This window comes from Rhinopithecus roxellana, chromosome 12, assembly GCF_007565055.1.
Source record: "Rhinopithecus roxellana isolate Shanxi Qingling chromosome 12, ASM756505v1, whole genome shotgun sequence".
NCBI classification, from domain to species: Eukaryota; Metazoa; Chordata; class Mammalia; order Primates; family Cercopithecidae; genus Rhinopithecus; species Rhinopithecus roxellana.
Genome location: NC_044560.1, coordinates 6,918,297 through 6,930,959, shown reverse-complemented (window position 1 = coordinate 6,930,959; position 12,663 = coordinate 6,918,297). Strand labels below are relative to the sequence as shown.

Below are 12,663 nucleotides of genomic sequence, written 5' to 3'. Positions count from 1 at the left end.
GGGAGTGACATGCTGAAGCCACCCAGCTGAAGGCAGAGGTGGGCCTGACGCAGGGCCCCCCACCTCCCGGGTGTTTACTCAGTGTGTCTGAAGTGTGTGGCAGGTGCTGGAGAGGTGGTGTCCTCCTGGAGCCTACAGGCTGGCAGGAGGGACAGGGTGGAAAAGGACGAGGCAAGGGTAACGCCATGCAGGGCAGGGGAGGGAGGTGTGTGGCGCCGTGCAGGTGAGGGGAGTGGGTCTGCAGGGCTCAGAAAGGCTTCCTGGAGGGCCATGGAGCTGAGATCTAACAAGTGAGAGAGGGGTCAGGAGGTGAGGGGGACACGACAGGGAGTACCCCAGGCAGGAGGTGCCACGGCTGCAAGCACCACAGTCGGAGAAGCCCTCACGCAGCTCCCATGGTCTCTACACACTGAAAAACTCAGGGGGATCTCAGGGGGACTCCAGCCTCTACCACGTGCCAGTGGTTTCCTGCCTCTGTGCCAGGTCTACTTCACTGGACGATACGCTCCCCATGGGCAGCAATGGCTACTTGGGCTTTGCCAGCTGGCACCCTGGGGTTTAGCCCGGTCCAGAGCTGAGCACATGGCAGGCTCGAAGGGAGACCACACGCCCACAGAAAACCTCCCTCTGAGAAGCGCACCATGCCTCACCGCAGACAGCGGGCAGGCAGAAGCTGGGGGACCGAGCGCCGGGCCAATCACACACCTTCGGCATCCACGGTCTCTTTCATGATGATCTCCACCCGCTCCACATGGTGCCGGTTCCAGAGGCTGTCCAAAGCCTTGCGGTTCTGGTCTCGGAAAGGCAGGATCTGTGCCACGGCCTGTCAGGAGGAAGACTGGGCATGCTGCAGGTTCCTCTCGTGACGAAGGAGGAACCCTGACTCCTGGGAAGGGCTCTGACCTCTCTATTCCCTGCTCAGAGCAGAAGATGCCCTCCGAGCAGTAGTTCCGGACTTCAGGATCTCACAGGCCAGTAAAGGTTCCAAAAACTTGCAAGTGACCTCCAAAGGGTTACCAGATTTGTATTTTGCCAAGAAAAGAAATAGTTAAAATTACCTCTCTTCTATTACAATTTTTAATAAAATAAAGATAGGTTTAACACCAAAAATGTAGCAAGAAGAGCTTCGAATTGAGCACATTCAGTATTTCTTCTCATCTTGCCATAAACAAGTGAAAATCTCCCCAGGACTGGCCCAGTTCTGAGGATCACTACTTAGGATCCTACCACGGGCAACTCCAGGCAGGGTGGGATGGAAAGCCATGTCTCTGTCCTCAGCAACTACCTACGCCCACCAGCACCGTGTACCAGAACACAGGGCTGCTGCGCTCTCTGCTGGGGTTCCTGGGACAGGATGCGCCCAAGGGCCTCCAAGGCATTTTGAGTGAACTGGTCAACGCACATGTGTCACCCAGGAGGTTACCCCATGCCCCTGCCCAGGGCTTAGAGTCCTACTACTCCCTGGTTTAAGCTCTTGTTGCCAACCTTCTGGCTCAAAACACAACTTAGGAAGAAAAAGATTTGAAAAAAGGTAGACGGGGCAGGGTGCGGTGGCTCACACCTGTAATCCTAGCACGTTGGGAGGCCGAAGCGAGTGGATCACTTGAAGTGAGGATTTCGAGACCAGCCTGGCCAATATGGTGAAACCCCATTTCTACTAAAAATGCAAAAAATTAGCCAGGCCTGGTGATGCACGCCTGTAATCCGAGCTACTTGGGAGGCTGAGTGGGGAGAATTGCTGGAACCCAGGAGGCAGAGGTTGCAGTGAGCCGAGATCGTGCCACTGCACTCTAGCCTAGGGACAGAGCAGACTCCGTCTTACAAAAAAAAAAAAAAAAGGTGGATGGGTGCAGGAGAAGAAAGCTCGTTTTAATTCCCACAGCACACCCAACAGGAAGCCAGGTCCAGATACCAGAGTCGCTGGGCCACCTCCACAGAGGATGCAGGGCAACTGTGAGAAGCCAGAGCCCAGACTGGGAAACAAAGAGAATGGGGGCTTTGCAGAGGACAAAAGAGGCCAGACACATGGACAAGGACCCAACAGTCCTGCCCTGCTGCTGTCTTTCTTTTACCCCCTCACCTCCTGCCTACCTTCAAGGAGACCACGGGAGCTCTGAGTTCACAATGCCCTGGGGCCTAGCTCCACAATGAGTGAGTGGCCTTGTTGCTGGGGTCTACCAGTACCCAGCTCACCCTAGCCCTGGCAGGCTCCACGCTGATGCTCACCTGCTTGCCCAAGTAATGGTCCACCCGGTACATCTCCTCTTCCTGGAAAAAGCTCCCGAGTTCTGTGGCCAGCTGCTGGGCTGAGAAGTGGTCATGGCCAAAGGGTTTCTCAAGGACAACCCGCAGCCAGGCACCCGGGCCTGGCCGGCAGCTGCTGTTGATGTTGCGGGCAATGTCTGCATAAGCAAAGGGTGGCACCGAGAAGTAGAAGATCCTGCCAGCCTCCCGGAGGCCTGCGTGCTGGAGCTGTGCCTCGATGTCCTTGTTCAGGGCCTGATAGTCCTCGGCCGTCTTCAGTTGGCGGTACCGGCTCAGCTGCAGGAACTGATCCTTTTCCTCTGCACAGTGACTAGGTGCCATGTCCTTGGGGCAGGAGAGGGATTCCAGGGCCTTGGCCATGAGCTCTTGGCCCTGCTTAGGGGCTGTCAGAGCAGCTCCATGGAAGCTAAAACTGTGGCCCCTCCCCGCTTCATCCAGGTACAGCTGGAACAGTCCCTGCCATAAGTACTTCTTAGCCAGGTCCCCAGTTGCTCCCAGCAGGATTATGGAGACATGTTCCTGGAGCTCCTGGGCCTGCAGGCAGCCCAGAAGCGCCACGCACATCACCACTATGAGCATCTTCCACATGCCTGGCTGCCTGGGGTGCACAGAGGGACACACGAGGAACAAGGAAGGATCAGACACGGTCCAGGTGGCTATGATGTGGAAACAAACATTTCCTGCCTGGCAAGAAACCAACACGTGTTTCTTGAGAAAATGTTATAGGCCCACGGCTTGTTCCTCCCTCGTGGCAGCCTGGTTTCTGTTCCAGGAAGCCAGTGGGTAGGGAGCCTGCCCTGCAGACAGGGACTCTGCCTGGGAAAGTTAGAGACCACTTGCTAGAGATGACCACTTTGCTGCCGGAAGCGTAGGAAAGTGGCAAAGGCCACCAGGAAGGGCAGCAGGCCTGGGAGTAGAGCTGTCCATTTTATGACCAAGGCCAGTCTCCTCCAGGAGCACAGGTCACCTGGATGAGCAGGGCAGCCCCAGCCTAGGTATACTGGCAGGGCCTCAGGCGACAGCTGGAACAGTGAGAGGGTAGGACCACCTCCTCTCGCCTCTCACCTGCCTCTTTTCCATGTCTACTGGGCTCCAACTACAAAATGATGACTAATAACTGGTATGGCATAGTGACAGGAAACATGGACTCCAGACCAACTGCCTGAGTCTGAATCCCAGCTCAACCCCTTAGTAACTGCACAATTATTTAACCTGGCTGCACCTCAGTTTTCTCACCTGAAATGGAGGTAACAGTGGTACCTACACCACAGAGTTGTTATAAGAATAAAAGGAGTTCATGCTTGTAATGAGCTTAGGCCAGTGCCTACCACCTATTAAGCACTGAGTGGTAGGTGTCATCCTGAAGAGTGATACCAGCAAACGCTTAGTGCTGGCACTAAGTACTTATATGCATTAGAGCTCAATGAATCCAGACAAGAATCCTGGAAAGAACCACACGGGGTGGGTTCTGTTATAGTTCTCCCATTCTGCAAATGGCAAAGCTGAGGCTCAGGTCAATGAAGGTCCCAGGGTAAGAAAGCAGGGGAGCTGGGACTGACTGTGCAGTCACTGCACGACATGCCCAATGACCTCTCCACCATCGCTATACAGAGGGGACCAAATCTGCCTCCTGACCCTGACTTCAGACCCCCTCCTCCCACCGCCCCCTCTGCCTCTTCCTATCGCTCTCGAGATCCATCTCCAAGAGGGTCCTAGTGAGTGACCCACCCAAGGTGAGGACCCAACAACAGCGTCTGAGCCAGAGTCTATAGGACACACGACGCGTCCATCACTGGAGCTTTAACTAGAGGATCGGGGCCACACGAGTGACTCCCCAGCCTTCCTCTCCCACTCTCCCTGTATCTGCCCTCACCCCTAAATATACACATGGACCACAGGACCATTCTGCTTTTTCCTCCTGTTTTCCAGTCCCTGTCCTTGGCCCTTCAAGCATTTTTTCCTCAACCGGCAATCGCCCGTGTGGAGAGAAGGAGAAGCTGCAAGGTCAGTGCGGGAGAGGGCGAGCAAGAAATCTGAAGCCCAGAGAACAGCCTGGAGAAGGAGGAGCCGCCAGCTGGCAGGCTGTGCTTCAGAGCTGCTGATCGGATCCGGGTAGCCAGGGCTCTGGACGTGCCTGGTACAAAGGGAGGAGCAAAGCCCCCAGAGTGCTGGCATGGGCAGGTGGGGGAGCCCCAAGGGCCAGCACCTCTGTCCCCACCCCAGAAGACTGCAGACAGCTGTGACGGATGGCCACCTGGCCTGAACTGACTCCTGGCCCTCTATTTAATCCTGTTCTGACTCTGAGGTTTGCCACAGTCCTCCCTAACCAGTCCTGTTCTGGGTCCCCGGTTCTCAGGTTGGCTTCCCTTATCTGTTATGTTCCCAGCACTTCTTTAAACAAATCCAAGATATTGGGTATTACAACATGATTGTTTACTCTGTGTTTCAAAACAACTAGAGAACAACTCTTTCCTAAATGGGTGTGGGTGGTATGTGTGGATATTCGTTTTTTTATTATGTTTTTTAACCTTTACAGTATTTCTCAAACTTTAACGAGCATTTGAATTTCCTGGGGATCTTTTTAAAGGGAGATTCTGATGCAGAAGGAAGGGGACTTGAAGTGCTGGCAGCTGGTCCAAGAGCACACTTTGAGTAGCAAGACTCTGGAATACCGAGCAGTGAGTACCAGAGCAACGATTCTCATCAAAGCAGGGCATCAGAACAAACACGCGTGCCTTGCCTCCTGCTGCCTTTCTCAAGACAAAGACATTCTGATCCAGAAGGCGTAGGGTAGGTCCTAACACAGGTGTTTCGAAACAGTCTCAAATGGTTTCATGTGACCATCCCCTTGTCAAAACTGGTTGTTCCTGAGTCCAATAATAGTGCCTGTGTTAACCAAGTAGTCAGCGTGTGCCAGGTGACTTAAACGCACTGTTCCAATCGTTCCTCACAACAGTCTTGCGGAGGGGGGTCTGTGAGGAGTCTCATTCTACAGACAAGGAAACTGGAAGGTGAAGGAAACTGTCAAGCCACAAAGCCTGGGGCCTCAGTCACGATGCTAAACAGCTTCCTTAGTCAGGCAGAAGAACGAGGCATTTGGGTCCGAGGACCTGGCCTCAGGACCACTGCCTAGCTTCATGATCTAATTCAGTCAGCTAATTAGGCCAGCCACAGTGGCTCACACCTATAATCCCGGCACTTTGGGAGGCCGAGGCAGGACGATCACTTGAGCCCAGGACTTCCAGACCAGCCTGGGCAACAGAGCGAGACCTCCATCTCTACAAAAAATATTTAAAAATTAGCTGGGTATAGTGGCACATGTCTGTAGCCTCAGCTACTCAGGAGGCTGAGGACTGCTTGAGCCTGAGAGGTCCAGGCTGCAGTGAGCCATAATCGTACCACTGCACTCCAGCCTAGTGACAGAGCGAGACCCTGTCTCAAAAAAAAAAAAATTAAATAAATAATTAAATAAATCGGCTAATTAAATCAGGGAGATGCCCTCCACCTTTCCATAAGGGCAGGTAGGTATTTAGAGCCTTAGCACACACATTTCCTCATCTATAAAACAGGGCAAATACCATCAACCCAAGGCAGGGGGTGGGGGGTGGGGGCAGTGAAGATTGAGATGATACATGTGACAAAAATGCTACACAAATGTTAATTAATTAATTAAATGCAAAGTTACTCCTGGCCCCCAAGGGTAGTATAATACCATTGCTCTCAGGAAAAAAATTGTGAACCTCTCTCCTCTCCTGGGGCTACAGAGCCAGGCCCTGCAGACAGCACTGGAGATCAAACCCTGGTTCCTAACTCAACACTTCCGACTAGTCTGGAAGCAGCAGGAAGAAGGCTGGCTTGGTCATCCTCCCTGCTGTCCTGACAGGGAAATAAGCAGGCCCAGAGAAGTTCAGTTAAGTCAAAGTCAGGAAGAGAGGGACCCCAGCCTCTGGAGCAGAGGCACCCACAGCTCTAACACATCTCCTGGGCTCCACGCCTCCTCCTTAAGCTGCAAGACTCTGCTTCAGGTTTTCCTCTGAAGCACTTCTCCTCTCTGCCTCCTTGCCTGCTCTGAGAGGAATGGGCTATGAAATAAATCTTCTGAAATTACATACTTGAAGTTAGTCAAAGAGCATGGAAGTAGTCTTCCAAAGGCTTATCCAATTATGAATCACTTCTTTTCAAAAAATGAACAAATCAATGAGAAAATCTTTAGTGAGAAGTGTGAGCAGCTGTAAGAGGATGGGGCATCAGACTGGGAACTGGAATGTGTGGTGGCTCTTGTCTAGGCCCTGCCTCTAAACAACCACATAACCTTGAACAAGTCATTTAGCCTGGCTGGGCCTCAGTTTCCTCAACTAGGAAATGGGAGGGTGAGATAAAGGATCTGTGTGATCTTTTAGTGTCCCTAAGTCCTGTTTTCCGAGGAAAGGAGATCCGCACCCTATTATCTGGGAACTGCCCTCTACTTTTCCATAAGGCAAATGAGTGCTTCAAGCCTTGACCTCTGCAGCCAGGCAGGGAAACAGAACTAAAATATGAAGCCAAGAGCTGAGAACTTGCGTCATTCAGCAGTTAAGACAAAAACTCTTGAAGCTATGACTTACGTGTGTGGAGGATGCAATTTCATTTACAATTCTTATTTAAGATACTTGCCAGAAATACACTCACTACGAAACAAAGTGCTGTGGGGGCATCCTGCAGGGAGGTGGAAAAGACCTTCTTCTAATGGCTCATCTTAGAGCCAGGGCTGACTGCGGGCACATGAACCCAGTCCTGGGCATCCTTCACTGTCTCCAACTCTAATCCTGAGAGGCTCCTACCAGTCATCCTGGGAGAGACTTACCAGTTAAAAGGCTCTGCTAACATCCCAGAAGGTGGGAGCACTGGCTTGGCCAGCCAGGGGGTTTGGATCAGAATCCAGGTTCCGGCCTTTGTTCTCACCCAAGCGGAAGAGGCATGCAGCTGTCCCCAACCAGACCCAGCACAGTCAGACCTAGCCTGTGCTGAAGCTCCAGCCGCAGAGCGTTTTCTGGTAAACCACAGGAGGAAGCAGTTCTAATTCTCTTATGCCCAGCAGACAAGGGGTGGGAGAGAGGAGCTGGGAGGTAAAGGTCAATGTCTGCTGCTGCCCTGTTCCCTTTCCCGGCTTTTGACGTTACCTTCTGTGCGCCAGGCAGGAGGAAGGGAAATTTTCTTCAAATCATGACCCATGAGTTTGGAATTTTCTAAAAAGAACACGTGGGAGTAAAACAAAAGTTCAAACTAAAGATCATTTGAAACTAAAGCACACGGTGATGTGCCTAGTCTTTTTACAATAGCCAACCCAAGGTTTTTGGGGTTTGTTTGTTTTCTTTTTTGCACTCTTCCTGCTCTGGTCCATTTATGCTGAACCCATCAATGCAGATACAAATCAAGCCTGCTATCAATGACCTCTGATCTGCATTCACTGCCCTCGTGGCCAGAATGGGGACAAAAGCTTCCAGATCAGGCTCTGGGGTCCTTGTTCCTCTCTCATCTCAGAGAATCCTCATTCCCATCTTTAGGTACCTGTCCTGTAATCCCAGCACTTTAGGAGACCTGAGATGGGAGGATTACTTGAGCCCAGGAGATCGAGACCAGCCTGGGTAACATGGCGAAATCCCATTTCTACTAAAAATACAAAAGCTAGCAGGGTGTGGTGGCAGGTGCCCGTAATCTCAGCTACTTGGGAGGCTGAGGCAGGAGAACCGCTGGAGGTTGCCGTGAGCAGAGATCATACCACTGCACTCCAGCCTGGGTGACAGAGCAAGACTCCGTCTCAAAAAGAAAAAAAAGTTATTACATAAATTAAAAAGGTAATAAATACTCAAAACTCATTATTTCCTAATCATCTGACTGCATTTCACTAATATCTATGCTCTTGATATTATTTATATCCACTGCATCTATGAGGTGAAGATATTCTATTATAGTGTATTTGAAGTTGGCCAATGTGGGAATATTTACACGACAGATACAGGCAAAGGCTGTATCAGGTTCCCCACCACCAACCCCACCCCTCACAGAGTCAGTTGGTAAACATTACCAGCACACAACTGCCTATCTGCCCAAGTCATTATTTACAGCCCGAACTTCCCCTAAACTACAGACTCATGCAGTCAATTGCTATTCTAAGAGCATGAGTGGGATGTTTGCCAGACTTAATATGTACAAAACTGAACTGATTTCTCTCCCAACCTGCTTCCAATGTAGCTTCCCCATTCTCAGTAAATGGCAACTCTATCCTTCCAGGTGTTCAGACCCAGAAACCTTGAGGTCATCTGATCTGTCAGCAAATCCTGTAGTTTCTATCTTCAAAATTACGCAGAATACCACTGCTTCTCACCACCTTCCACCACTCCACTTCGGTGCCAGCCACCGTCATCTCTGTCTGGATTACTGCAGGAACTTCCTAATTGGTCTCCTCTGTCTATGCGGACCCTCTATGGTTGAGCCTCAACACGGCAGTCAGTGACCTTTTTATAGCTCCAGCTGGATCATGCCATTCCTCTGTGCAGACATCTGCAGAGTCTACACATTCTGGCCTCCCACCCATTACCTCTTTGAGCTCTTCTCTTACCATCCTGCCCATCTAGGCTCTGGCTGCCCAGCCTCCTGCCTCAGGGCCTTTGCACTTGTTCTCTCTGCCTGGCCAACTCCCCCATATCCCCCACCATGTCCACGTGGTTTACTCCCTCACTAACTTCAGTTCTTTGCTAAAATGTCATCTTCTCAGTGAGGCTTACTCAGACCACTCTAAAATTGTAAACCGCCCACCCCCATCCTCCTCTCCTGCTTTATTTCTCTCTGCAGTACATCGCTTTCTAATATACTGTATGATAATTACATTCATTTTGCCTATTGTCTGCCATTCCTTCCCCCAAAAGTGTGCGTGCCAATGAGGACAGAGACTTTTGTTTGTTTTATTCTCCGCAGTACCTCCAGTATCCAAAACAAGGCCTGGCATACAGAAGGCGCTCTATAAATATCTGCTAAATGGACAAATAAATCCCATTTGCACAGGACCACTGTCATTTCTGCATTTGAAATATGGACAAAGGAATACATCTCTAATGGTGACTTCAAGCACTGTGACACAGCACACATTAGCCGCAGCTTACCACTTGGAACAATACTTTTAATAATAAAAGAGCTATTTATGGAGTATTTAACTATATGCCAAATGCTAGGCTATCAGTGTGACATACATCATACCATTTAAATCTTGCCACAACCATATGAGGTAGGTCCCAAGATTATCCCCATTTTAGCAGTGAGTAGAGAGGAAACTAAGGCAAAGAGAAGTCAAATAATGTGGCCAGGCGTGATGGCTCACGCCTATAATCCCAGCACTTTGGGAGGCTGAGGCAGAAGGATCACTGGAGGTCAGGAGTTTAAAACCAGCCTGGCCAACATGGTGAAACCCCGTCTCTACTAAAAATACAAAAATTAGCCAGGCCTGGTGGCAGGTGCCTGTAATCCCAGTTATCTGGGAGACTGAGGGAGGAGAATCACTTGAACCCAGGAGGTGAAGGTTGCAGTGAGCTGAGATCATGCCACTGCACTCCAGCCTGGGCAACAGAGCAAGACTCCATCTCAAAAAAAAAAAAAAAAAAAAAAAAAAGAGAAGTCAAATAACTTACCGAAGGTCAAGCAACTAGAGGTGATAGGTTTTGAATACAGACAGTCTGGTCCCAGAGCTAACCTTCCTGTAACATGTGACTACATCCCTGAATGGCAAAATGTAAAACACTGTATTAGTGTAGATACTGAACAGTGGTTTAAACCAGACAGGCTATTTCCCTGCTCCATGAAGTCAATTTGTTCCGAACACTAACTGCAGTAACCAGCCTCGGCCTCCCGGATTCACTTTGCCTTTCACAGTTCTTCCTTCTGACATCATGAAGACATCATGCGTAAGCCTCAGTTGCTTTGTTGAAACCTGGAAGACCTTCGAGGGCTAGTTTTTGGAGAACTGGTTACATGAGAATGAATATTCTGGATTCAAATCCCTGCCACTCAGTAACTATGTGCCCTCAGACAAGTTATTTAACCTCTCTGTACCTCAACCACAAAATGGGAAAACAAGTCAATGGGAAGCAAGGCACTTAGTGCAATGCCTGGCATACAGTACCCAAGAAATCCTAGCTGCTTTTTTTTTTTGAGATGAAGTCTAGCTTTGTCACCCAGGCTGGAGTGCAGTGACACGATCTTGGTTCATTGCAACCTCCGCCACCTGAGGCAGGGCAGTTCACGCGATTCTCCTGCCTCAGCCTCCCCAGTAGCTGGGATTACAGGCATCCACTGCCCCCAGGCCCAGCAAATTTTTGTATTTTTAGTAGAGACAGGGTTTCACCATGTTGGCCAGGCTGGTCTTGAACTCTTCAACTGACCTGTCCGCCTTGGCCTCCCAAAGTGTTGGGATTACAGGAATGAGCCACTGGGCCCAATCAGAAATGTTAGTTTCTATCATTAAACCATTAGCATCACGAATAAAGGCCTTCTTGCTAGCTTCTTGAACTGCTGTTAAAACCAACCAGCTGGGCACGGTGGCTCATGCCTGTAATCTCAGCAGTTTGGGAGGCCAAGGCGGTGGATCACCCGAGGTCAGGAGTTCGAGACAAGTCTGGATAACACAGTGAAACCCCGTTTCTACTAAAAAACAAAATTAGCCGGGCGTGGTGCCACATGCCTGTAATCCCAGCTACTCAGAAAGCTGAGGTGGGAGAATCGCTTGAACCCGGGAGAAGGTTGCAGTGGGCCGAGATCGTGCCATTGCATTCCAGCTCGGGCAACAAGAGTGAAACTCCGTACCCACCAAAAAAAAAAAAAAAAAAAAAAAACCAAACAACTAACCATCCACCACAGAAAAATGCCAAGGAAAAACTCAGCTTATCATGACCTTCCAATCATAATGATGAAAAATTAAAGGGATATGATGCATAATTTAAAATATGCTATCTGGGCGTGGTGCTTTACACCTGTAATCCCAACACTTTGGAAGGCTTAAGCAGGAGGATCGTTTGAGCCCAGGAGTTCGGGACCAGCCTGGGCAACATAGTGAGACCACTGTCTCTACAAAAGTTTTAAAAATTAGCCAGGCGTGGTGGTGCGCGCCTGTGGTCCCAGCTACTCGGGAGGCTGAGGCAGGAGGATGGCCTGAGCCCAAGAGGTGGAGGCTGCAGGGAGCCGTGTTTGTGCCACTGCACTCCAGCCTGGGCAACCGAGCAATACCTCATCTTTTATAAAAAAGTTAAAAAATAAAATAAAAAATATGCCCATTTGACACCAGTTTTCCCTCATCTGCTGCCTTTCATGATCCATGGGCCTGTTGGGGGAGCAGGGGGAGTGGGGAAGAACACCTCTTTCCAGAAGTTCTCTCTTCTGGCTAAGCATTCAAGGTTGGGTGAACTGATTTTCAGAGATCCAGAGAGGTTTGCCTCTGGAAAACCGTTCACTGGATCCGGGTACGGGAAACGCTATGTGAAACCCGAGGGCCAATCAATGCCAAAGACTAAGCAGGTCCCGGGTAAAGCACGGAGTTCCCCCTCTCCTGTAACTCAGTTCCGGGAAGCCCAGGAAAGAACCGCTCGGCCGCTCGGGGCGACCCTGGAGGGACCCTGGCCACCTCCTTGAGCAGCCCCAAAGCCGCCAGCCAGGCTCCGCGGGGCGGGCAGCGCAGGCTCCGGGGTTCGGCGCGGCCTCGGGCCCGGCGGCACCGCGGGTTGGAGGCGCCGGGGCGGGGGCGGCGGCGGGGCCGGCGGGGGGCGCTTACTTCCTCTCGCGCGACGGTGCGGGCCGCTCCTCCGGGACACGGCCGGGGCGGCGCTGAGGGCCCGGCCCGCTCCCGAGGGCTTCCCTGCGCCCCGGACCGCACCTCCTCTTCCGCAGGGCTCTTCACCCCGACAGGTGCGCGTGTGACGCGGCCACGCGCCTCACGACACTCCGATACCGCCCGCCGAGGCTGCGGCGGCCACAAGGGAAGGCTCGAGGCCAAGGCCAGCCCGGCCCCTCCCCAGGCCTCAGGCCTCCGCGGCCTCGCGCGCAGCGAGACTAGGGCCCGGGCCGGGGGCGCGCGCGGCGGGGGCGGGGCGGGGGCGCCGAGAGGCCACGCCCCCTGCTGGCGGCCGCCGGGGCGGGGCCTCGGAGCTTCCGGGGCGAGTAGGTAAGTCCGCTCCGAGCCTCCGCCCCTGCCTTTACCTTCTACCGGCGGGTTGCCGTGCGTCCTAGAGCTATCCTGCCGCGTCCGAGACGCGCTCAGGAGCCAGAAGTGGCCGAGGGACGTGGTTGTGTTGTGGAGGGGACCAGGGGTGCTGGCAGCTCCCTACGATCTGGCACCCGCTCTGGGACTCCCCAGGCCTCGCTTTTCCCCATCTGTAG

At 51.9% G+C, this 12,663-nt stretch overlaps 1 protein-coding gene across 4 annotated transcripts in view; it reads right to left on the bottom strand.

Annotated features, from left to right (window-relative positions):
- Positions 1–12,345, bottom strand: part of H6PD (hexose-6-phosphate dehydrogenase/glucose 1-dehydrogenase) — a 41,542-nt gene extending 29,197 nt beyond the window's left edge. The window contains exons 1-3 of one of the 4 annotated variants that reach the window (XM_030942530.1): positions 12,059–12,345; positions 2,227–2,863; positions 706–823 (exon numbers count right to left, since the gene is read on the bottom strand). In XM_030942530.1, the coding sequence (XP_030798390.1) occupies positions 706–823; positions 2,227–2,853 (745 nt within the window). In that variant the 5' untranslated portion in view covers positions 2,854–2,863; positions 12,059–12,345. The other 3 variants (XM_030942532.1, XM_030942531.1, XM_010364184.2) reach the window with 3 other exon arrangements.
- Between the last annotated feature and the right edge of the window lie 318 nt (positions 12,346–12,663).